The 24,107-nt window shown below is 39.7% G+C and overlaps 5 protein-coding genes across 6 annotated transcripts; 3 read left to right on the forward strand and 2 right to left on the reverse strand.

Annotated features, from left to right (window-relative positions):
* Window positions 1–203: 203 nt before the first annotated feature.
* On the forward strand, window positions 204–5,665 carry LOC110856743 (bromodomain-containing protein 8). 2 transcript variants are annotated; one of them, XM_022105288.2, is made up of 18 exons: window positions 204–640; window positions 706–869; window positions 945–1,137; window positions 1,206–1,303; window positions 1,379–1,693; window positions 1,762–2,001; window positions 2,147–2,194; window positions 2,259–2,534; window positions 2,732–2,886; window positions 2,965–3,765; window positions 3,833–3,997; window positions 4,069–4,139; window positions 4,207–4,461; window positions 4,528–4,692; window positions 4,757–4,946; window positions 5,013–5,067; window positions 5,164–5,325; window positions 5,395–5,665. In XM_022105288.2, exons 1-18 carry the CDS (start codon window positions 429–431, stop codon window positions 5,514–5,516), a joined length of 3,687 nt encoding a protein of 1,228 aa, XP_021960980.1. In that variant the 5' UTR covers window positions 204–428; the 3' UTR covers window positions 5,517–5,665. The 2 variants fall into 2 exon arrangements, with proteins under 2 accessions (XP_021960980.1, XP_021960971.1); XM_022105279.2 differs by having other exon boundaries at window positions 205–640; window positions 2,959–3,765.
* Window positions 5,538–8,709, reverse strand: LOC110856756 (TATA box-binding protein-associated factor RNA polymerase I subunit B). Its single transcript, XM_022105300.2, has 8 exons — window positions 8,392–8,709; window positions 8,197–8,308; window positions 7,916–8,120; window positions 7,720–7,825; window positions 7,326–7,651; window positions 7,008–7,261; window positions 6,536–6,934; window positions 5,538–6,303 (listed from the first exon to the last, which is right to left on the reverse strand). The coding sequence occupies exons 1-8, from the start codon at window positions 8,518–8,520 to the stop codon at window positions 5,684–5,686; spliced, it is 2,151 nt and encodes a 716-aa protein (XP_021960992.1). The 5' UTR covers window positions 8,521–8,709; the 3' UTR covers window positions 5,538–5,683.
* Window positions 8,710–8,800: 91 nt separating this feature from the next.
* On the forward strand, window positions 8,801–10,158 carry LOC110863206 (nucleolar protein 16). Its single transcript, XM_022112460.2, has 5 exons — window positions 8,801–8,935; window positions 9,088–9,210; window positions 9,296–9,410; window positions 9,485–9,709; window positions 9,818–10,158. Exons 2-5 carry the CDS (start codon window positions 9,110–9,112, stop codon window positions 9,995–9,997), a joined length of 621 nt encoding a protein of 206 aa, XP_021968152.1. The 5' UTR covers window positions 8,801–8,935; window positions 9,088–9,109; the 3' UTR covers window positions 9,998–10,158.
* A 203-nt stretch (window positions 10,159–10,361) lies between these two features.
* LOC110842569 (serine/threonine-protein kinase 10) lies at window positions 10,362–18,933 on the forward strand. The gene is made up of 19 exons (XM_022088341.2): window positions 10,362–11,539; window positions 11,605–11,769; window positions 11,846–12,175; window positions 12,261–12,479; window positions 12,554–12,658; window positions 12,744–14,060; window positions 14,137–14,323; window positions 14,391–14,504; window positions 14,580–14,839; window positions 14,921–15,090; window positions 15,157–15,301; window positions 15,380–15,631; window positions 15,709–15,771; window positions 15,859–16,095; window positions 16,174–16,293; window positions 16,372–16,710; window positions 16,786–16,921; window positions 17,008–17,111; window positions 17,189–18,933. The coding sequence occupies exons 1-19, from the start codon at window positions 11,357–11,359 to the stop codon at window positions 17,363–17,365; spliced, it is 4,623 nt and encodes a 1,540-aa protein (XP_021944033.1). The 5' UTR covers window positions 10,362–11,356; the 3' UTR covers window positions 17,366–18,933.
* An 8-nt stretch (window positions 18,934–18,941) lies between these two features.
* On the reverse strand, window positions 18,942–23,470 carry LOC110842570. The gene is made up of 7 exons (XM_022088342.2): window positions 22,718–23,470; window positions 20,851–20,950; window positions 20,676–20,776; window positions 19,980–20,308; window positions 19,789–19,911; window positions 19,618–19,719; window positions 18,942–19,548 (listed from the first exon to the last, which is right to left on the reverse strand). Exons 2-7 carry the CDS (start codon window positions 20,919–20,921, stop codon window positions 19,411–19,413), a joined length of 864 nt encoding a protein of 287 aa, XP_021944034.1. The 5' UTR covers window positions 20,922–20,950; window positions 22,718–23,470; the 3' UTR covers window positions 18,942–19,410.
* Between the last annotated feature and the right edge of the window lie 637 nt (window positions 23,471–24,107).

Below are 24,107 nucleotides of genomic sequence, written 5' to 3' on the forward strand. Positions count from 1 at the left end.
TTAACATTTAAATATATAAAAAAAAATAGAAATTTTATATTTATTTTTTGTCTCAATTTGTTCCCCAGAGTTGGTTTTTCGTCTCAATTTGGTCGCAAATAAGTATCCATCGCCTCAAAAGCCTTTGTCTCACGTCTCCTCGCTAACGTTCAGTCGAGAACGAGAGCCTAAACGTCGCGCTGGTCAGTGCGGTTAAAGAAATAAACTCATTCAAATGCTCACCCGCATTCGGCAGCAATTCACAAACAATTTCTGTTTGGTTTTAATTTAATGCGAATTCAACTTTGATTTAAAGTTTAATTAAAATTAAGGAATAACTTTGGCACGTTGTTGTTAGTGGGTTTTGTACAGGGATCCATCTCCACTGTGAGGTTTTGGATTGTTTCCATCTCTCCGGTGTGCCTTGTTAGGTTTACTTGTTTCGTAGCATGTCTTCTTTCATCATCGTGTCAGCTAGTGAAACTACGTTGACAATGTCGGATTGTGAGAGTAGTCCTACTAAACCAAACAATTCGTCGGTAAGTGACCCCCCGAGGGAGTGGAATAGCAAGGAGTCCCTCCTCGTCGTTGCTATTGTCCACCTGTTGGGGAAAGAAGAAGCAGGAATGGGGGAAGAGGAGTATAATAAAAGCATCGATTGGTAAGCTATAAATTGCATGTAATAATGGTTACTATTTAGTTAATTAATTGTTATTACTCGTGCAGGGAGGTAGTTGAAAACAAGATGAATCAAGGGCCGGTAAAAACCTATTCCGCAGCTCAATGCAAAGAACAGTATTTGAAGCTGATGCGAATCATAGAAACGCACCTTCCAAGTGGTTCTAGTGCATCTCAAAAGCAGAAAATGATTCTTAAAACGATTGCTGATGGTATGCATAAAAGTGTTTTTTATAATTATTGATTTGCCTTGGTGGTTGAAATGACAAGTTTTCCTGGGTTACTAGGTCTCCTGCGCGCATCGAAATACCGGGAAGATGGTTTACAAACTAAAATTGCAACTTTAGTTGAAGATATTAGTGTTATGGAGGACGAAATTGAGTCGTTGGGGGAGACTCCTGGCAGCAGCAATAATCGTGATCATGTCGAATTGTCGAATCCGTCGGTTGAATCGATCAACAAGTTGTCTGATAGTGAGGGGTGAGTGAACTAGTATATTACTCATATACTTTTTATGAGAAATACAAATTTTGTGTTTTTATAAATAGCTCGGACGACTCTGATAGCAATTTATTACTTGATCAGTCGGCCGAAATCAAGAGCAAGACAGATTATGACTTTATTTGCTCGCACTTTGTACCGTCTTGTAAGTGAATCAAATGTAAAACTGTAATTTTGTTGGGGAAAGGGAGGACTAAAATGTTACCTTCAATAATATTAGTCGGGATTGAAAACAATGTCTACAATCAAGTCCACTTGGATCGGATCGGGAAAGACCAGAGTGTTCGAACCTATTTCGCATATTCTGAACATTCAGACGACGTTGCTTCTGTTACTCCGACTACTCCTACTGGGAATTCGTCACCGTTTAAGCTGGGGCTTGTAGGCAGTGGAAGGATTGAAAAACCTGGTGCAGAAAAAATTAGCCTCACTACAAATGAAGAAGGTGTAATAATTACTGGTGATGTGGCGAAACTGCAAAAGTGGCTGGCATCGACTCCAACAGAGATTGAGGTGCCAAAAGCCATGCAGACAAGTAAGTTTAAAAGTTTTCAGCCTTATCAAAGCAAAGTGTACAGCCTTTAAATATGCGCATTAATTTAGCTGGTGCCCCCACCCTGTCAAAATTGTTGGAACTTCCTCCCCGCGACAAGAATGAGCCTCTGCCCCAGATAAATTCTTTAATGAGGAATGACACCGAGGAATCCGTGATGCCAGCAGAAGATAGGATGGAGACCGAGGAAAGTGGCATGGAAGGTTCCACGTATGTTGTTGATTCGTCCGCGGTGACATCACCCTTGCAGCTATTGAGTACTAGCCCAGTTAAAATCTTGGCCTCGCTGGGTAAGTGAGTGAATGGAATAAAATGAAATATGAGCACTAAATGGCTCCTTTTTCCTGTTTATGGTTACTTTAATGGCTTATTGTTCAATAATTAATCTCCCATCCCATCGCCTCATGTTCTTTATTGTGTATGTTTAAATTTCAGGGACGACTACAACCCCGGTTAAAGTTAGGCAGCCATCCGAGTCAGACAGTGCGTTGTTGAATTTGTTATTTTTGCATAGGTGTCGAATTACATTTAGCTCGTTTGCTTGCAGAACTAGTAGCCAGCCTTCTGTTAGGAATGGCTCAATCGGGATCTCCGCTTAAGTCTATGGAAGAAATTGAGCTCGCGAATGATTACGTGATGGAGTCGGGGCTAATTTCGTGCCAAACGGATGACGACGTGGATCCTGCTGTAATGAACATTAAATTGGTGGCGCCTCCGTCAGAAGAAGTAGCAAGCGTACCGAAGAAAGAGGAGCCATTCGTGGTCCCTCTCTCCATTCCAGTGCTACCATTGACAGCCAAGGCTGACGGGGAGAAACTCGAAGGTAAGACAATGGATGGTGGTGGTGGTGGGGGCGATAGCAATATTTTCAATAGGGAGAAATTGACGAGAGCACGAACAATGACAATTCGTGGAATACAGTCACATTGTTCTGATTTCGTTTGATAAACATTTTGATGGATTGCCGTGGTGTTTTTGGTCGTATAGTTCATTCATTATTTTTTTGGGTCAATCCTACAGAGAGTGGAGATACAAGAAATACAACCCCCATCATGTCTGCGTCAAGTCCAACTAAAACTGTAGATGAAAAAGCGGAAGTGCCGGATAGTACTACGACCGCTGCATCGATTTCGGCGATTACTGGAGACGTAACACTGAACGTGAAAAATATTGGAGTGAGCAAGTTTGCAATTTATTTACTTACATAATTTATTTAGCTCATCCTGCTGATTTGAGTGTTTTGACAGCAACAGGGAAGCCCGGATGTTATTTTGACACCGACTGAATCCACCCCTAAATCCGTTCTGCCGGATGAGCCCACCTCCTCCACTAAGATCATTGAAGTCACTCGATCTGAAGACAATGTGGAATCTAGCCCAGAAAAGAGGGGCCGTGGAAGCAAGAGGGATCCTCCCTCAACTCCCGTGACACGACATTCTTCCAACAAGGAGAAATCAAAGCAGGCAGATCTGGACGTAGTAGAAGAAAAGCAACAAAGTGCTCCTAAAGAGTCGAATGTTACGCCGACAACGAGTTCCAGACGTAGTACGAGCCGATCATCGGGGCAGTATGAGGATCTTTCCTCTCCTTCAAAGGATCATGAAATTGCTCACGTTGGAAAGTCGCCCGTTCAACGGAGACTCTTCCGACCCACAACCCCTGAGGTGGTGACCCATACTCCGAATTTGAGGAGCCGACGAGGCCCAACCCCGACGCCTGGGACCACTACACCTACACCGGTTGAAGAAGAACCGAAACCAAGTGGAGGGACGCCAAAAAGATCCAAGGCTACTTCTTTGGTAGGGGCTACTGGCGAGGAAGGAAAAGTAGAACCGTCGATTAAGAAGGAAGAAAATCAAGAGGAGGTGACTGAGGCTGGGTCATCATCCAAGTTTGCGGAGGAAGAGAAAGCCGTCACGACGAGTGCTGACTTGGAATCACCTGTGAAAGAAAAATCGAGTGATGTTGGGGAAGAGGGGACCCAAATCCCGACGAAGAGGCGAAAGATCAAGGAAAGGCGAGAATCTGGGGAGGGAGCAGACGATGATAATTCTGTGAGTGCATAATTATAATTTTGTCTGTTAGTTTTAAACTCATCAACGATTTGTTTCATATCAACAGAACTCTGGAACTGATGTCCCTGTCAAAAAGAGACTTACTCGTCGTAGCATGAAACTTGTGTCGGTTCGGGAAAATGCTTCCCCTCCAAAAGAAGCCACTGGAGACGAGGCTGGAAGCAAACTATATGAGGACAAGGAGACAAAAAAGCTCCATGGAAAAGCTACGGTTGAATTTGAATACATTTTTTTCTTCTTTTTTTTGTTACTTTTGTGTTACAATTTTGATTAATTTTATAGCCGAGGTTAAAGTCTGTTGGAGAAGAATCTTCCGAGAAGGAGGAACAGATGGATGGCAAACGAGTCACCAGGTTTGTTTATTTACGTATTGGATCATTAATTGCGTTGAGTAATTATAACGTATATTTTTTGTTTCAGGGCTCGAGCAAACAAGACAAGTCTTTCACCCTCCAGGACCCGCACCAAATCTATGGGATCGAACAAGGCAAGTCTAAAGAGTGATGCAGAAACTTCCGAGTCAGAGGCAACCACGTCATCTCGAGCGACTCGCAGTCGTTTTGCAGGCAGCGGCGCTACCACCCCAATCGTGGTGGCAGAGTCATCCTCAGCTGCCGCTGCAAATTTGGATTCTAATCCCAACAGTCCTGCAGTCGTGTCTTCCAGCACCGCTGAGTGAGTAATCATTGTTGTGAATTTTATATATTTGAACGAAAAAAGTTATTTATGTCTCTTTTCTAGTGATGAAGTGAAGGACCTCAAAACCTTTAAAAAATCTATGCTCGGGATTATCACCCAGCTTATAGAATATAGGAATAGACAATATAGAATATACATTTTTGGTATGCCAGATCTCCGTGGTGAGGGTGTTGACGAGGTTGCCAGCTATAAGAAAATCGTCAAGACGTGAGTTTACTAAAGTGTTTTTTTAAATAAAAAGAGGTCTTTAATATTAATTTTTTATACGAAGGCCAATGGATTTGTTAGACATTAAGAGGAATGTTGAGAATGGCGTGATTCGATCGTTCACCCGATTTGATCGAGATATTAATTTGATGTTCATGAATGGCGTCATGTTCAATCGCTTGGCCGAAATGTCTCAGGTCACCGATTTTGACCTGCCTCTCCACGTTATCAACTATTACAAAGGTCTCATCGAGGTAAGCAGTTACTCTTTCGTACAATGGTTTATATTGTCCACGAATCAACTTTTTAATTTTTTAAAGGAATACAAAAATTCTCAAAAGGTAAAAGAAGGAGCTTCAGAATCCAAAAAAGAAGGTGTGTCCCATCATTTGTCGAGATTTTTTTTAATGTTGAGTCTAAAATTGCACCACCGACACTGAATTGTAATATTTATGTGGCTGTTAATTGCAGAATCTGACGGAGAGGCCGCCGAGCCAGTGGAAGAAAAGCCACAAAAGACTCCGACCACTGGAGATAAGCCCGGTCCTGGAAGGAAACGCAGAACTCGCTCAATTTCTACTACGGCAAACCAGGTGGAGGAAACACCTCATGAGACTAAGCGGAGAACTTTAAGTAAGTCCAATTATTTGTAAAATATTCAGATTAATAAACTAACTATTGCATACATTACTACTGTCGCAGGGACTAGCACGGCTGCTGCCACTACTGCCACTACCGCTTGGCAGAGTGCTCGTCAGAAAAAAGTACAATCCGGCTCACCCGACATTGCTACACTCGGCGGCCGAGGGGCTCGTCAGGAATAAATAAGAAAATCAACTAAAAGCTTCTTTTCGGATATACTCCATTGGATTAATTTTATTATGAATATTAATTGTATGATTTATACAAAGTCTTGTCATAACACTATCATAAAATTCTGTGTCAAGAAGAATAATAAATAAATAAAAATGTTTCTTTTGTACGTCACTTATTAATCAGAATCACTGTCAGTCGTGGCATCACTATCGTCCATATCATATGGAAATACTTTTGCAACTCCGAGCATTAAGTGTCTTGTGTAAAAGCGTTGCAGATGGTCCATGTAAAACTCCAACGTCCTATAAGTCCCTTTATTCTTATAACATCCGATTAGCATTCGAGAGGACAGCTCAAGGATAAACTTTAGCGAGTCGGGCTGAGCAAATGATTTCGGAACATGGTCGTCAAATTGGTTGAATGGCTGGAAGAGTGTCAATGTGGCATCGTCGTCGTCAGACGTTACATCGTTACATCGTGCATCCCCATCAAGAACGTTGACATTGTGTCCGTGGCACTGCAACAGGGTGACGTACTTATTTGGGTTGAGTATGAAATCGATCCGAGTCTTGGTGAAGGATTGGTTGAGCTGAGGCGGAGGCCCAAGGGGGATCGGATTTAAGACGGCTGGGTAGTTTTTCTGGTACTCTTGAAGAGTTTCTTCCTCGGGAAGGGATACACATTCGTTGCGAGGTATCGTGCGGAGTATTTCCTCATTTGTTGCTGCATAGTTTTGGAACATTTCTGAAATAATGTGCCTTGCAGCGACACGGTTTGGTATTGGATTTGTTAGCACTGGAATAGGTTTCATAACAAAAAGTCATGTAAAAATATATCCTTCATAAAAAATACGATATTCAGGCATTTCACGTCAGCGTTCGTAAGTCCGGAACCACCTCCACTTACGAAACTCACAAACTTGAAGCTCATCCTCAAAGGTAATTTTTGCTTACGGACTTACGAAGGCTGGCTTGAAATGCCTCAGTAAATTTAATAAGTTGGTGCAAAATAAGTAGTATCAACTTACTTTTAAACCCCGTGTAATTTTCAATAAAATGGTTCATAGTGGCGTATGGGAGATTCATAGTACCAGGAGAAAAGTATGGATTGTGCAACTCCCCATCCACAATTTTTGTTCTTTGACGCAAATATAAAAACCAATCTTTGATCACAAAAAGTTTTGAGTATTCATTATTACTACCACTTTCCTCAAGTGTCGAATTAACTTTTTGAGCAAAGTCTGACTGATATCGTTCCGTGACATCGTCGAGCCCAAAAAGAAGCCTTAGCACGATAATGATTACAGCGAGGATGTGAAATTCGGGAAGTATTTTTGATAATTGAAGATAAGTTCGAGTCGTTAAAAACTCATTGGTTGTGGTCGGGATGACTTTTTCGATTTGTAATATTAAGCATTCCATTTCTCCTGCAAGGAGAGAAATAAGGAGGCAAACATTAACAAGAATTTATTTACATACATTTTTTAAATGAATTATTACGTGGAAGTGCTAAATCGTCAATGAATTTGGGTAGAAATTCTTTAAATTCTGGATATCTGAAGTCACTTGAGAGACCCAAATATAGCAACATATTCTTAATCGTGTCATTATACTCTGGTGATAAAAAGTGATGGATTTCGTTCGACAAAATCTGGTCAATTTCCGGACTAATGCGTCTTTCCCCATCCATCACATTATTTTTCTGAAGAATAGTTCTCATACCGGAGAAATAAATTTTTCCAGTCCAAAACAGTCTAAAATTAGGAGAAAAACGTTAGCCAAAAGTCGGATTATTCATTTCTATTCGTACACACGTACCTGATCACGTCCGTCATACACACTTTGCACCCGACTTGTCTCAACGAAATAAAAATAATGGCGAGGAAAGACCTCATCGTAAAAACTTCAGGCGTCAACAATTTATTGCGTAAACGTCGTTCCCGACGTGCGGAGAGTCCTTTACAACGAAGAGCAAACAAGACCTGTCTCGATTGCTTTGTCAATTTTAAGGCACGTCGAAACAAAGAAGTATTCGAGTACCGATTGACTTTGAATTTTTTCTTTGGTGGTGGTTCCCATGTCTCGGGAACTTCTTCCATCAGTTCAGCAAGTTGAGCAGAGTAACTCGCCTCCATTGCTTTTTTCTGTACAAAACAAATTTCAGGAAATAGTTCACACAAAGAATAATAAAAATCGGCAAAGCTTAAAATACCTTAATTTGTGTGTGCCGTCGCTTTTGGACAGATATTGAAACTAGAGCTTCGGTAGGTTTGGGTCTCTGTAACCTCCGGCGACGCTTAAAGTATCCTGGGCGTACCCTTTAAAGGAGAGACAACTAAATGTTATCAGTTTTGTACATGTGACCAAATGAAGATGTCACGAGAATTAAATATTAAACCACAGCTAACCAATAGGATCTCCACGGGTCATTCCGAACCGACCCCAGTTCAGTATCTCGATGAACAAATACTGCTCTCCGCCTTCGAAGATACTTTGTCCAAAGGGTGAAAATTTGTTGTTTCACAGTGGCAGGAAATCCCATCTCGATCAAGCGATTCGACGCCATTTCCAAACAACAGTTGAACGCTTCAAAGACAGATACTTTCTCGAGCGCTATAAAATCGACGAGTGGTATCAAGCAATAAATAATTTTACTCAAATCTTAATTATTTATTTCGCTAAATATTACGTTCGCGCTCTTGGGTCGATTTTCTCCCACCACGCTCGTGAAACTTTGCAGTTCTTCCGAGATGGCTGACCCGCTGGTCGAAATCGTCGCGTTCCACAAATTCTCTGGCGTCCTGCAAAGCGACAATTCGTTATAATGTGGCACACACTTCGTACCATAAGAATAATGAGAATAATGATGTTAAGAATAACCAACCTGAGATTGTGTTTGGCACTCTTGACAAAAGAAAAATCCTCCGATGCAGGTGAACTCGGTATTTCCGCACAACTCGCAGACCACACCCACACCGGGAGTGACGGCTTCCTCGATCATGTCCGGATCCATGATGACGGGGAAAATGGGGGGGGGCGAAAAGTCTCAATGTCTAATGTCCCTTAATGTCTCTCAATGTCTAATGTCCCGTAATGTCTCTCAATGTCTAATGTCCCTTAATGTCTCTCAATGTCTAATGTCCCTTAATGTCTCTCAATGTCTAATGTCCCTTGATGTCTCCTAAACTCTCAATCTCTAATCTCTCTCAATATTTATTTGTAATGCCCAAATCCGAACTCCAAAACTCCAAAACTCCAAGCTCCAAGCTCCAAGTTTTGGCTGAGTTTTTGTCTCAAATCTATGCTGTCTGCTGCTGGTGTATTTGATCACATCCACGTGCTCACCATTCCTCAATCCTGTCCATTTGCACTTTTGGTTTTAGCCTGTGAATTGTTTAGTTTTCCGAAAATATTTTGAATAATTTGAGGTAAGTTGTGCAACACTTATGTCGGAATTACACGTAGTGTTGGAAGTAGATGGTGATAAGGTTCCTGGTCTTGCGGATTTGGCTAATTGGACCTGGCCTTGACTTTTGGTCAATTTCTTAGAAATTAATTAATTACGTTGGGTAAATTGCAGGATAAATTAAAAAGTACTCAAGATGCCACGACTTAGGAAATTGAGACGAAAACAGAAATATCGCTACAACGTGAATCGAAAAAGACTCAATGCAAAATTGACGAAAATGCCGGAAATCCAGTGGTAAGAAAAAAATAAATGTTGATTAATTGTCAGTTAATGAAAGTTTGCAGCAAATCAAGTAAGACTGTTGGTTTCTTAATTACAGTGATGCTGTCAAGAAAGCTTGGGACAGTTCTAAATCGCTAACAGAAAATGTTACACAGATGGGCCTTGTGCTTGACCCGAATAACATGAAAGGCCTTGCTATTCCAAAGCGAAAGGTGATTACATTTAACTTAAATTATTTCCCTTATAAATGATAACCATTTTACAACAATCATTTTTCTGATTTCAGGACCTTTTACGAAAACTTCAACTAGACAAAAAGAATAATAAGTTATCCACGTCGCCCGACTTGTTAGAGCCCGAGCCACCCTTAACGAAGGGCCACGTCGCCATACAACTCGAGAAGCAGGCAAGGGACGGCTATGCAGCCAAGAAAACCAATCCTCACCCACTTCCGAAAGAAATGCTGCGAAAACTAACCACACTTTTGGACAAGTACGGTGAAAACTTCAAGGTTGGTTAATTACATAATATACGAATTAATCTAAATAATCAGCTTCCTAAATTATGAATTAATTAAATTATGAATTAATAATCTCAATTATGAATCGATGCATTTCAGGCTATGGCGAATGACCACACCAACTACAACCAAGAAACGCCGGCCCAACTCCAATCTCAAGTAAAACGATTGAAAGCCATTCCTCAACAGTGGATCCCTTACTTGAAATCTCGCAACCTTTTAGAAAAAGAAGGCGACCAACTCCAAGAACCCATGTCCGATGACATCGACGACGAATAAAATTATGTTTCTACATCTAAATCCGTTACAAATTACTATAGGATAAAAGTATTAATATCATTCATTATCTGCGCCATGTTTTTCCCAGTTCTTCTTATTCTTCAAATAAGACTGAGTTTTTTTGAAATAAACGACTATTTACTGCAACAATGCAAAACCAAGTGGTGTGGTATCGTGTGGGTTTGTGATGATGGTTTTTTCCTTTGAGAGGGCAACCATTATTATTCCAATATACCGACTTCTTCTGGGGAGCGACAAAAACAACCAGTTGAATAGTTTTTTTGGGTGCATCCACCAAAGTCCATCACCACGACAAGTAGTATCATCTCCTCATCATCATCATCAACCACCACCAACTAAACCACCACCACCGACCAACCAACCAACTTGTAAATCTAGTTTAATTTCTAGGTCTTCTTATTACCATCATCGAACTGAAAGTTGTAGTAGTAAGTTGTTGAGAAGGAACTCTCTGAAGGCGAGTCATCCCAAAAGAAGAAGACAGCAGAATATTATTGTACCAAAGTGATGGTGGTGGTGGTCTGGTCGTTCATGGATGGACGGCTGCCTCATTTATTTCTAAACTATTTAAATTTCTACATTTTCTACGGCTACGTGACCCTCGACAGTCTCCACCCGAACAGAGCCAGGCACTAGCAGGTGACCCTTCAGTTCACTCACGTGATGCGACACACCCATGAAGAAACGACGACCAGGTGGTGTGCTCCTATCTGTCGAGAAGAAGATTGACATTATTGTCGGAGGAAGATATTCATGTCTTATCGCCTTTCATCGACTACACTTATCAGCAGCATCATCGTCGTGATACATAGTTGATCCTGGATCTTGTTTACTTATCCGTTGTTTTATTATTATTAATTTACCATCTCGGTATTGATCTGGTGGTCGGGTGAATATTTACCACGACCCATCATCATAACAATAAAACCAATGAAATGATGAGTGATATGTCCGCCTGTGTTGTTTCCGTCTGCTAAAAAGTGAGTGGATTTTGATTCAGCTGGGTGTGTGGATTATCATCGACATTTTTTATTATCATCATCTCGCCTTTGCTGCTGCCTTATCACAACAATAATGACAAATACTTTCGGCTTAGAGGACTAATCGTTGGTGTGGTGATGTGATAAGTTGATCAACAAGAATTATTCAAGGCCTTGGTATCAAATGTTCCATATTTTTTCGAGGAACATAATAATAATAATAATAATAATAATAATAAACTTATTTATTAGCAGTAGTAGTTGAGTGAGAGTGAGAGACTGAGATCATCATCGTTAATTAGTCATCGTTATAAAAAAATAAGCACAAGAAATTCATTATTCGTCACCATTGTTGACCATGTCTTTCTTCAGCGGATTGAAGAAGGCGTTCAACTTTGGGGGTGGGATTCGTGGGAACGATGGCAGTGGGCAAAGTCGGTGTCGAAAATTACCCACAATCCTCCGCATGGAAGTTGACCCTGCAGGATTTTGGGATTTTATAGGAGAATTGGGGGATGGAGCGTTCGGAAAAGTGTATAAGGTAATTTCTAGATTTAGTTAATTAATTGGTGTAAGTGTTATAAAATTGTTGGCATTATTTTTCAGGCGAGACATAAGGAAACCCATGTGCTTGCTGCAGCAAAAATGTGTCGGCTCGAAGGCGATGAAGACTTGGACGATTTTCGTGTAGAAATTGATATCCTAGCGGATTGTAGACATCCAAATGTGGTCTCATTATTTGATGCGTATTGCATGGATAGCAAATTATGGGTGAGTCAATTGTGAAAAGTATTGTGCGGATGTACCATATAGTAGTAATCTTATTTACTATTTTGTATACTTTTAGTTGCTGCTAGAATATTGCGACGGTGGTGCCTTAGACTCAATCATGTTGGAATTGGAACATGCCCTCTCCGAATCACAAATCGCCTTTGTGACATCCCAGCTTTGCATCGCGTTGAGTTATCTGCACGACAATAAAGTGATTCATCGCGACTTGAAGGCAGGAAATGTTCTCGTGACTGCGAGTGGTGGTGTAAAGTTGGCAGATTTTGGTGTATCTGCGAAAAATAAGTATACGCTACAGAAGCACGACACTTTTATCGGGACGCCCTACTGGATGGCTCCTGAAGTCGTGATGTGTGAGACTTTTAAGGATAATCCATATGACTATAAGGTATTATTTAACTACTAAGTTCTTTAACTAATTTCTTAAACGGAGTAAACACAAATGAATGATGATGATAACAAATTCTGTCCAGGTTGATATCTGGTCGTTGGGCATTACGCTGATCGAATGTGCCGAAATGGAACCACCGCATCATGAACTGAGTCCTATGAGAGTCGTGTTAAAAATTCAGAGAGGGGATCCACCCAAATTGACCAAACCAACCGCATACACTCCAGAATTTAATTCATTCTTGGCTAAATGTCTCATTAAAGATCCCAACCATCGACCCACGGCACAGGAGTTGTTACACGTGAGTTTAACTGAGCATTGCAAACATGCATCAAGAGCTAGTATTGGATTAACAATCTGGTTTGTCTTTTTCAGCATCCATTCATCACTCGTGCCACAGACTCAAAACCAATTCGTGACCTCGTATTAGAATTTAAGGCAGAAGTGGTGGAAGAAGTTACTGTTGATGAAGATATGGAGGTATGTACATAGATATATTTAGATAGGATTTGTAGTTTATTTGCTTCTAGTGTAACTAAATTTGAATTTTGCATCCTTCTTGCAGAGATCATCTCAGTTGAACGTTGAAATTGTGGAACCGACTGACTCTTCTGTTCCTGAACCGGCCGCCCCCGCAACGCCGAAAGACCAAGCAGCTTTTCGACTCCCAGAAACACCTCCGAAATCAAATGCAAGCGTTGAAAAGCGTGGCGTTCCAGTCTCAAATAGCGAGGAGAGTCAGGCTAAACGCGTCAAACAAACTTCACCCATTCCACCACCCCCACCTATCTCCTCTGAGAAAGAGAAGGAGAACAATAAACGGGAGAATAATAAACCGAAAGAAAAAAGACCCGCACCAAAACCTCCGATCGAGAAGTCATTATCTGTCCCTGAAAGAGGCAGTAGTTCAAATTCGTCAAATTTTAATTCAAAGTCCACTCCAAATTCAACTCCCAATCACAAATCAACTAACAATGTGCCACAGCAGAATGATTTCGTTATTTCTCCTCCTAAAAGTCCAGTCGTGGATAATACCCACAATAATTCCAATTCCACAAAAGTGCAACTTTCCAAAGACGTTGTGAAAGTGTCGTCGCCGAGTGATAGACAAAATAAACAGCAACAAGAAGTTCAAACTGAGAAACAGAAGAAGAAAGAAAATGAAAATGGTAACGCGGCCGAGATTCATAATCATGTCACGAAGAATAAATCAAGAGAGGAAGGGGAAATGGAAAGTGTACAAAATAATGGACATGTAACTCCCGTAAAGGATCTAGAAATTGATCGCATTTCACCCACCCAAAACCGACCCCCTTCCACTGAGAGTCGAAAGAGTGGGAGTAGTAGTGGTGGTCGTGAAGCTGAGCGGCGTCGAAGGGAGGCAGACGAAGAGCAACGAATCATTCTTCGTAGAGAAGAGGAAGAAAAAATGTCACGCCCCTCTTCCGAGAGTAACCATAAACAGCAACGTGGACGTCGCGAAAAAGACGTTCCTGCGCCGGCTGCCCCAGTTATTAGAGTTTCTCCCGAACCCACCTCGTCAACCCATGAAGGACAAGAGTTTGATGAACATCAGCACAATAGGAAAGCTGTCCAAGTCGTTCATCATCACGATGACCATCCTAAAGCGACACATTCCAATGCGAAACCTGGAAAAGGCAGATCTGCCAAGAACAAGAGGAAGAATCACAACGCACCCTCCGTCGCAGTGCTGAACGATTCTTCTGCCGTAACTATCGTACCTGTCTCCCCCTCTCCACCAGTGAGCATTGTTAGTGTCAATAGTGGAAGTGGGGATAGTACTGATCCAGTACCAGCGACTGGGACTGTGGTGACTGTGAATAGCTACCCGGATTCTGTTACGTTGTCACCGAGTGATCAGGTTTGTAACGTCCGTATTACAATAATAAAATTGTCAAGTCGAGCAACTAAGCAAGACGCTTTTTTTCTTGGCCCAGGTTGTTGTTGTTGCAAACAGTACGAATAAAACTTGGCTGAGTTCGAAGGATGTCACTGATGAGAGTTCTATTCAAAGCGGGAGTGATGTGGAATCCACAACGACATCGTGCAGAAATAAGGCCATCAGAAGTCAGAAATTGGACGATAGTGAAGTCATCGTTTCCACACCCGACATTTATGAGCAAAGTGAGCGATTAATTAATTAATTGGTATTTACTTGGGCAAAGTTTTTAATTGTTATTTTGATTTTTAGATTTGAATATTAGTCACATCTCGGTAGTGTCGGTGGGAGATGAAAGGATTGGGGAAAGTTGGACCCCGTCGAGGGGTAATGTCAGTGCAATCATGCTCCAGCAAGATTCCGCTGGTAAGAATTATTTTAAACTATTTACTTTGTTAATTTAAAGTTCGAGATAATTTAAGTTTATTATTTCTTTAACAGACGACGCCCCAATTTCCATCATTGTGGAAGGAACAACTATCGAAGCTACTGACGTGGATGCCGTTCCTGAAATGATGGAGTCAAATAAGCGGCGACTCGAAAAACACAACAAGGCACCACGCCATAACCCCCACGAAGACGCCGCCAATGCACCACCTGTCCTACGTCGAGCTGCTGGTGGTGGTGAGAAGGGACAAAAAACAAGACCCAGTTCCGTGGGTGCGGTGCTAAGTCAAGGGCAAGGTTCCTGGCCGTCAAAGGTGGGTAACGAGCTAGATCCTTAGTCATCATGTAACAAGAGGTGGGCTCAGTTTTTATTATAATGATTTCTGCCTTTGTAGGGAAGTGGAAATAAGGAGAAGAATATGGTATCTACCTCATTGAAAGATATCCCAGTACAAATTTATGAGGAAAAGTCAACATCCAGTCTGGATCGGTCCGGGAGTAAATCAAAACCGAATGGTGGTATTGAACAGGACGAGTTCAAAAAGCCGTCTCACACTAGAAATAGGTACAGAAAAAGACACATAAACAACTATAGAATGGTGATACAAATATTAATTAGTAACTTTGTCAGGTCTGATGCTGAGTCAATTTCCACATCGACCAGTCAAAACAGCAACAAAGAAAACTTACTAGAATCAAGCCCCTCTCCAGCGGAATCTACCGTGGCAGGGGACGAAGTCACGGAAGTAGTTTTGAGAAGAAAGACAGATTCTAAGGTATCCAATATTATTTAGTCTTTAGAAATCGGATATTTAGAAAATCATAATTTTCATTAAATGTTTTTTTTTGTCTAGGAGCGTGCAAGACTACGAGAGGAAATAAACTACAAGAAAAAGACACGAAAACGTACCCGTAAATTTGAAGTCGATGGTGTAATGGTTACTACTACGACGTCGAAGGTCGTCTACGGAGATGATGACGACTCCATTACGAACTACCATTTAAACCGGAAACAAGAACTGCGTGAGTTCAAATTGTTGCAAAAACAGGAAAAGAAGCAATGTCAAGATTTGAATTTGAGGGCACATATCGCATTCGAAGCTCAAGTAAAGCATCACATGTTTAAGTTTACAAAGCCTTTCTTAAATCAGTAAGTTACATTTTTTTTAATTCTTTTGCGCAGGAGAAACGACTAGAACAAGAAACTGCGAATATAAATCGAGCTTTTGACACCGACATGGAACACGTAAGTAGTAATTCAAAAATAATATCCCTGTTTATTTGATAGGGAAAGAGTAGAATTTCACCAAGTTATTTTTTTGACATGGAACAGAAGGCTCGACTGCAGAAGCAACAAGTCGAGAAGACTGAGACAAATCAAGAATCCGAGTTGAAACAAATGTCTAAACGGATTAGAAGTGATCAGGAAAAAGAGCTTCGTCTGTTTCGCGAAGGGTTAAAACAAGAAGTGAAACTCTTGAAGCAGGAGATTGATCAATTACCCAAGGAACAGAGGAAGAACGCGTGGAGATTGAGGAAAGAACAATTGGACCGGGATCAGAATGACAGGGTACAGTTGTGACACATTTATCACTAGTCTGATTAACTATTTGTGAGATTATCATTTGGTTACGTATTGTCATTGTAGGAGCGACAATTTCTCGAAAAGCTTAACGAGAGTCACAATAGTAGAATGAAGCAAGAAAATGAAGCGCATAGAGCGAGGATTGCTGCCATGGAACGGCAATATTTGGAAGAAAAACATGGCGTAAGTTTATGCCTTGCGTAGTAGATTTTTTCACGTATTTTTCTGCCTATACTGAACACTAGTAATTTTCCCCTGTAGAGAATCCGTCGCTACCACGTGACCAGTTGGGACACAGAGGAAGCCCACATGAAAGAAAGACATCAGATGAAGAAACGTCAAATCAAAGAAAGCTTCAACCTCCAACGGCAACAAATGTTGATTCGGCACGACAAAGAATTAGATCACCATCGACGAGTGAGCATGCGTAAAGAGGACGAATTGTTAAAGCGTCAAGCTGCCGAGAAACGTGCCCTGCCTAAGAGAATCCGAAGTGAGATGAAGATACGAGAATTGATGTTTCGAGAATCTTTACGAATACACGCACCTGGTTCCAATCCTGCCACCGGACCAGAGGACGAGAAGGATCGGTTAAGAAAGGTGAGAAAATTGAGCCATATCTTAACCTATTTATAAATAATAAATTTAAAACCTTTCCCTGTTTTTGTTACGCAGTTTCAAGAACAAGAAAAGAAGAAGTACAAAGCGGAACAACAACGCTTAGAAGAGAAGCATAACCGACAACTAGAGGAAATTCGGGGCAACATTGAGGCCACGAAGAGGGAACTGGAGCAGCTTCAGAACGAGAAACGTATTAACCTTTTTTGAAACTTTGGTCTTTTTAAAAACTAAAAAATCATTGATGTAAATTTATCCTTTCATTTCTTATGCTTTCAGGTGCTGACCTCACCCAACATGAAGATTCCAAAGTAAAAGAGCTGGATGAAGTTTGCTTTCAATCGTTACGAACCTTTAAATTAGAACTTCCTTACAAACTTGGGGTACTTTTCAATTAAATTCTATTCATAATTCTGCACGGAATTTACAAATTTAACAATGTTATTCATTCTATTCTTAGGTCATAGAAGAAGAGTTCAATGTCCAGTTGATGGAACAGAATAAATTTTACGGGGACATGATGACCGGACCTGATCGAGGTCCAAACGTTTCCTTCCGAAGTAGCAGCACCCTCAACTCCGGCACGACGACACCCCTCCCAGCAAGCTCGTACTCCAGTTTGGAATCCGAAACGTAACAATTTCTTCTTAAAATCATGCTTCGACCAATTAAGTGATCGTATAGTCAATTTAAATGCGTAATATCTCGTCGTTTCTCGCTGATTATAAAGAATATTTACTTATGTATTTATTATTATTATTATTTAATTCATATTCGTATAGTATGGTTCGTAGTTAGTAGTTATAAATAATTGATGATTATTAATTAGTAGTGTATATGTATTTAATTACTGCGGTGCCATATATATAGTAATTATAAATATGGTGGTGGAGGAGGATGTGGAATTTTAATTGTGTAAAATTCCAGCCCAGATTTCAATGCAAAAAGTCAGACTTGTAGAACAGCATTGCCTAATAGCAAACAACGCATGTATGCATATCTGTATAACGCTATCTAATTAAACTAACGCCTTATTATCCAGTGTTCACTCACATTAAGTAGAATAATATACGATACGATTACTCGGCCAGCAGCAGGCATTCTTCTTAATGCGTGTTTTTTTTACTAAATGAACCTAAAATTAAACGCCTTACCTCTTAACCAACATATTATGTAACTCAATTAACAAAGAATAACAAATTTCCAACGAAGCCTAAAAACTGAACGACAGAGTATTATCGCCTATATTTCTACACTAACCGTACGAATGCAATTTTTCCTTGTACTTACGAATCCAGAGAAGCTGTATAATATGTGCCTCAAATATTATCATGTATGTATTACTGTGCAGTATACAAGCTAGCTAGCCGTGCCGACTGACAATTATATCAAATCGCGCATGCATAACACTTGCAAAGTATTATGCATAAAAAATAATAATATAATCTTGATGTGATGTCTGACAAATACTTGGGAACTTACATAGAAAATTTATCTAGTTTTTACTAGCTAGAAGTGTATCTTAAAAAGACCAAAAACGAAAGACTATGATGGACTGTTTAAACCTATTCCTATCGTAAATCGTGTACCCGAATCCTTTTATACTCCTATCTCTTAATTATCTATATTGTGTCGAAATTTTCTTGAAATTAATTACACGTGTGCATAATCAACTAACCAGACACTATTTTATCAACGTTTGCTCGGTGAGGGATGAATATTGTATTTTTGCTTTGTATAATTTATCCATGTATTTAAAAAATAACTAGAAGGGATGGAGTCGTGGTCGATCGATCGATACATATGCCCCACCCACCTACCCAGTCCCCTGCCTTAATCCTGTGTAAATTGTGTACACTATAACTTAAAGCTCTACCGTGTTAAATACATAATATGTAATAGTTGTAGATTACCTACCTAATTAACTTATTTGACGTCAAATGCCATATTATTTGTACTTGTAGTAACACTTGTTGACGATGTTGTTGACACGACTACCGTTTTTTGAGTAATTTTGAGTATTATAAATTATTGCTATTATTATTATTATTATTATTATAAAGTGAATGAATCATCATCTACCGTATTGCGCCGTTATACTTCATGATTAATTAACAGTGAGTAATAATTAAGCGAGTACTATTTGACCTTGATTCTCGTTCTAGAAATAGATGATGAGTAAATAAATCAATAAAAATTCAATAATTTTGAAATAATTTTTACTTTGTCATACTTAACATGGTTTTATTTACGGGGTGAAAATGTTCCATAATAAAATTTAAATTATAACGTGTGTGTACGGGCGCTCAGCAACTCTCAGGTGTAGGAAAAGCTTACATAATCGTACGTTTAATTAGTAATCTCGTAACGAAAAAAAAACACGACAACCCAAAAATATTGTAATGGACTCATTCGAAAAAACAAGCATATCAAAAAAGCAACAGAATCATACGTACAACAAATGATAATCATGCGAATCATAATATATTTAGATATAACAACGCTATGTAGGCAGCATTTAAATAACCAACAATTAAATGAGTTTGGGAAATGGAACGTAACATTTTTAAGTAGTACAGGAGATTTGAGAGGAGAAAAGTAGGAGGTACATATGTATTTAGTAGAAGGATGGAGGTCTAAGTTTGTTAGTTCATCTTGATTAAAGTGTGGATTGGATCCTTGTTACATGGATGTCGGCGAGAAGAAATTTAGCTCACGGAGTTTCGATGGTTTTGGAACGTATCGGATATTCTTTGATCCTCCTGGCGGTCCTTGTCCGGATTGGATCTCAACTTTGGCTTCGTACATCATATTGCTGTCCTGTATGGAAAATAAATTTATGAAAATGATTAAAAAATAAGGTTTTATTACGTGAAAAGATTGTCATACCTTGATAGTGTTTGGTCGAAATAACCAGTTTCCATCCTCCTTTTTATTGGTGCTGGTGTGCTCACCAGTGAAGAATGGGTTAATACCCGTTCGACGAGGTATCTGAAGAGGAGAATCGAAATCATGGTCAAACTTGTGCTGCAAAATAAGATAAATTTGTGTACTACTCACATGTGGAGAAGAGACCGGTGTTATACTTGGTGTCGAACATGGCGTAACATCAGGTGTCGTCAGTGCTGACGAAAACTTGTCCACCAGTCGCATCGGACCACCACTACTGTCCGTCTTGGTAATCTACCATCAAAAAAGGAAATTACACATCTCCTAGACTACCAGACTACGCTGGTAAAAACTCCACGTACAGATGGGACACCTCCTGTCCTCGGCTGGAATTGGGGTAGATGATCGATTGGCGTGGGGGCAGTGTCGTGCGGCGAGTGGGTCGTCATCCCTCCCATGGTTCCCTCACCGCGAATGTTATCCTTTGCCCACCTCTCCAACTCGGTTGCATTCATGTTGAGAAGTTTATTCTTCGTGTCAACAGTTCCGGTTGGGATTTCGTTAGATGAAGAATAATTTCCAGGGGCGAAAGATTTCAAAAATCCGCTACGTTCAGTAGATGCACATTCATCAGCAGCAAGGTTAGTTTTGGGAATGTTGTTTTTGTCGTTTGCCGTTTTCACGTCGCACCCTGAAAATCAACAAATTTTTAATGTTAGATAAGAACACAAGCTTAATGGTAAGATAAGCGCACGTGGGGGGAGGTTACTTAATTAATTTGATGGTAATACAGGCTGTGCCAGTTTATTCGACTTTCCAAATAAAAAATAAAAAATCCGGACTTGGAGAAATCGAAGAATGTGTACTCTATTTTTTATTTGTAACCCTTGACAACGTTAAAAATAGAGTGCAAGTTTTTTGGTTTCTCCAAGTGCTGATTTTTTTTTTTTTTTTTTTAAAGTCGAATAAACTGACACAAACAACCCGTATTACCAACGAATTAATCCCCCATGTGCAAAAACCTTGCGATAAGCGAGAAACGCCACTCCACTCCATACCATTTTCAGAGGCCGAGTGTTTCAATCCTGTCGTCCTGCCGGTATTTGTTGCATAGAAAAATCCATCCGACGGAGGTGAAGAAGCACAATCGAAATCAACTCTGGAACATGACAACATAAATGTCAAACTCGTGGCAATGCAATTACAGACAGCATTTTACTCCACAATGCTCACCGATCCACTCGACGCATCCATTTCGACATGGGCAGGGATCGATCGTCATCGTCTTTCCCTGAGTAATCCATCACCAGTGGAAGTTAATGATATCGGTGGTCTGGAATTCGGCATTACAAAGGAAAGAAAAATATAATGGGCTGAATTTTGTACAATAATATTCCCAACTAAAATCCAAACTTTTATTAATAACGTATTGGCAATTTTGTAGTTTTATTTTATTATGAGGGAAAAGTTAAGTTTTTTTCCATGAATTTTTGTCAACTGTTTTTCAGAGGTGGTGAGGAATGCGACTAACTAAATAAATAAATTGACACGATAACAGAATGGACGAAAAGACGGAATCAATATCACCACCACCACCACCGAATAGGATAGGGTGACACTTTCTTCCAATTTTAATGTTGATAACCTTTCCGTGACCTATGTGCCCGAATTTGGTTTAAGCAATGCTAAATGAAATAAAATAAATTCAGACATAATAATTGTGACGATGATGACATGGTGAGATGATGACATCGCTGCGAGAAAAAATTAATTTCTGCCTGTGCCTGACCTGAGATGCTGATGAATATAAAGTGCGAAATTTAACGAAATAATAATAATCAATGTGCGGACCTGGGTCAATTTATTTGCCCATCATCGTCAACATGTTTTATTACTCGTAAATGTTGAGCCCAATTGCAACATGGAGCGGTATTAAATAACAAATGTTGATTGTAGGGAAACTAATGACTGGGGAGAAAGTTAGGTGATTATCTATCAAGGGCTAGGGCAGCAGTAAATAATGTTGCGCAATATTTTAACTACGGTAATTAATCCCATTATCTACTACGTACTACGCGTGCAAGAGGAGGGTTTGGTCAGTTTGACGTATGTATGTATCAGATGTTTGCAAATTGTAGGAAAATACAGCGGTCATTGTAATTGCGAATTGCTGTGTTTTGTAAGATTACTTGATAAAGCAATTTATACTTTCTCTCCAACCAATTCATTTGCCAATAATTGGATTGGAACTAAATCGATATTGCAATTTGTACCCAAAATCCGAGAAAAGGTTAAGTATAGTATGACCGCAATTTAAGTAAGGTCAAATGTTTGCAAGGCTGATACATCGTTGCATTGCATTTTATGGTTCTGAGCAGGAAAATTAGTAAAATTTACAATCCGGGTTTATCCTGAATAGCCAATTTTGTGTTTCGGTTCTTGTTTCATAAGAAGGTGTGCATTCAAATAATTTTCATAATAAACAAATTACTCAAACAAATTGAGTATCCTAAAAGAACAATGGATAATTATTCCGTTTTTCTCCAGTGACTTGTAACTTGAACTAACGACTAACCCACCTCCTTTTTGACCAATACGTAGTTATTTAGTTGCTAGCTCACATGCATGGCTAATTGAAAATGAAATGACGACGAATAATATGTAGCTAACTAACGTACATATTCACCGCTATGCTAATTAAAATTAATTATCGCTCACGCGATTTTTTCAAACTGTGACGTATACTGCAAACCTCCCACATTATTATTTTCTAACAGAAGGAAAATTCCTCCATTATTGAGAACTTTCTTCGCTCTTTAAAATTAAGACGTAGGATGACAATTCGCAAAAAAATCTCATTAAAAAAGATTTTAAAAAAAGCCCTGTCCAATTTCTAAAACTAACCTCCCACATTATTATTTTCTAATCGAAGAGTTAACTAAAATTAATCGAATTGAATATTTTCCCATTATCGAGAACTTTCTTCGCTCTTTAAAATTAAGAGCGTAAAATGACAGTTCGCAAAAAAAAAATCTCATTACACATTGCAAAATGGCAATTTTTTTAAACCAATAAATCAAAACAAACTAAATTTGCTCACCTTTATCAATATCTCGTTCTTTTATAGCTTCGATGTTCTATCCCCTCTTGTCCGTGTCCCAACCTCGAGAAGTTTTTATTTAACCGTGAACAATTTCAAATCGTGACAAGTTCTTCGACAAAAAAGGTGACGTAACACTTCATATTGAAATGACGACGATGAAATGATAGATAAGATGAAGATAAGGTCTCGTACGTATGAATGAAGATAACAGAGAGAGAGAGGAGGAGAGAAAGTTTTTTTTAGAAAATCCTAGGATTTCTAACTATCTAAACCCTTTACAAAGTTGGGAACAAATCAACTCGAAATTCATCCTGACGAAGAGATTTTCTTCTTCCCGAGTACACACCGGAAACGAAAGTTTTCAAAATATGAGACCGTTTCCCTTGGAAATTTCCAATTTTCACCAAAAAATCACCATGTGACGAGACGATCGAAGCTCTACTGTGATGACGAAATGTGATGGTGGTGGTAGCTAAGCTGCTGCGAGTTGCGTTGGTGTGAATTGAGATGATCTTGACTCTGACCGAATATTGTGCCGAATGAGATGCACTTTAGCAGTTGACTTGCCTCGTATTAAATACGGAAAGTTTTTCAGATAGTCGGGTATATATACGAGTATAGGATAACCACCAGGATTCGATTTTATGGCCAAAACCAGAATGAACCGACCATCATCATAGAATAACAACACCTATTCAATTCACTACCTTTTCCACACAATGCACGAGTCCAAACAATACTAAACTAACTAAGCAATTAATAACTGAACCATGTATTTAGGATTTAGTTCTATGTATAACTAACTGTTGGAGATGCAAAACTTGGCATGGGGACAGAGAAGTCAGGCGATGAAATTAGCGTGACTTGTGACGAATCTTACATACACGTTAGATAAGTATATATATACTGTTACTCTAGAAGAAAAAAAAAGTTGGATTTTAAACTGAGAGATGATGTTAAGAATGGTTGAGTTGGTTTAGGTTAGCTGAACTGCTGAGAAGCAGTAAATGAAAATAAGTTAGAGATTGTGTACTTGCAGATTTTTATAAAATGATGGCACACACATAACATATTATTAAGCTACTTAATCTTGAAAACTTGGCGTAGATAGATAACGTCATGTTATGCATGTTGAGATGTAGTAGACTTTCAGGCTCCGTCCGTACATTGCTAAAATCTTGTTATATGCGGAATCAGTGTCCGCGGATGCGTGGGGACAGGGGGACAATGTCCCCACGGTTATCCAATGTCCCCGTCATCTCCCTCTGTTGTTTATACCCCTCCCTCCCCCTATCCTAGAATTTTAATGTCCCCACAGCTTCCGCGGCCACTTTGTGATATATAAGAAGAAAGGAAATATTATAACCTCTAAACCAGTGTAATCTGG

Source organism: Folsomia candida, unplaced genomic scaffold (assembly GCF_002217175.1).
Source record: "Folsomia candida strain VU population unplaced genomic scaffold, ASM221717v1 Fcan01_Sc001, whole genome shotgun sequence".
In the NCBI taxonomy this organism is placed as follows: Eukaryota; Metazoa; Arthropoda; class Collembola; order Entomobryomorpha; family Isotomidae; genus Folsomia; species Folsomia candida.

What these genes read in the sequence shown, in the direction of transcription:
- LOC110842569 (XM_022088341.2), top strand. Translation starts at nt 11,357, where the DNA reads ATGTCTTTCTTCAGCGGATTGAAGAAGGCGTTCAACTTTGGGGGTGGG. An exon ending in GCTCCAGCAAGATTCCGCTG is followed by an intron (nt 14,505 to 14,579) that starts GTAAGAATTATT and finishes TTTCTTTAACAG; the next exon opens with ACGACGCCCCAATTTCCATC. An exon ending in ACCGGGATCAGAATGACAGG is followed by an intron (nt 16,096 to 16,173) that starts GTACAGTTGTGA and finishes TTGTCATTGTAG; the next exon opens with GAGCGACAATTTCTCGAAAA.
- LOC110856756 (XM_022105300.2), bottom strand. Translation starts at nt 8,520, where the DNA reads ATGGATCCGGACATGATCGAGGAAGCCGTCACTCCCGGTGTGGGTGTG. An exon ending in AGTGCCAAACACAATCTCAG is followed by an intron (nt 8,309 to 8,391) that starts GTTGGTTATTCT and finishes GTCGCTTTGCAG; the next exon opens with GACGCCAGAGAATTTGTGGA. An exon ending in TGTATGACGGACGTGATCAG is followed by an intron (nt 7,262 to 7,325) that starts GTACGTGTGTAC and finishes TCCTAATTTTAG; the next exon opens with ACTGTTTTGGACTGGAAAAA.
- LOC110842570 (XM_022088342.2), bottom strand. Translation starts at nt 20,921, where the DNA reads ATGGATTACTCAGGGAAAGACGATGACGATCGATCCCTGCCCATGTCG. An exon ending in TGGATGCGTCGAGTGGATCG is followed by an intron (nt 20,777 to 20,850) that starts GTGAGCATTGTG and finishes GTCATGTTCCAG; the next exon opens with AGTTGATTTCGATTGTGCTT. An exon ending in GGACAGGAGGTGTCCCATCT is followed by an intron (nt 19,912 to 19,979) that starts GTACGTGGAGTT and finishes TTTTGATGGTAG; the next exon opens with ATTACCAAGACGGACAGTAG.
- LOC110856743 (XM_022105279.2), top strand. Translation starts at nt 429, where the DNA reads ATGTCTTCTTTCATCATCGTGTCAGCTAGTGAAACTACGTTGACAATG. An exon ending in GATGGCAAACGAGTCACCAG is followed by an intron (nt 4,140 to 4,206) that starts GTTTGTTTATTT and finishes TTTTTGTTTCAG; the next exon opens with GGCTCGAGCAAACAAGACAA. An exon ending in GACTAAGCGGAGAACTTTAA is followed by an intron (nt 5,326 to 5,394) that starts GTAAGTCCAATT and finishes CTACTGTCGCAG; the next exon opens with GGACTAGCACGGCTGCTGCC.
- LOC110863206 (XM_022112460.2), top strand. Translation starts at nt 9,110, where the DNA reads ATGCCACGACTTAGGAAATTGAGACGAAAACAGAAATATCGCTACAAC. An exon ending in AAAATGCCGGAAATCCAGTG is followed by an intron (nt 9,211 to 9,295) that starts GTAAGAAAAAAA and finishes TCTTAATTACAG; the next exon opens with TGATGCTGTCAAGAAAGCTT. An exon ending in TTGCTATTCCAAAGCGAAAG is followed by an intron (nt 9,411 to 9,484) that starts GTGATTACATTT and finishes TTCTGATTTCAG; the next exon opens with GACCTTTTACGAAAACTTCA.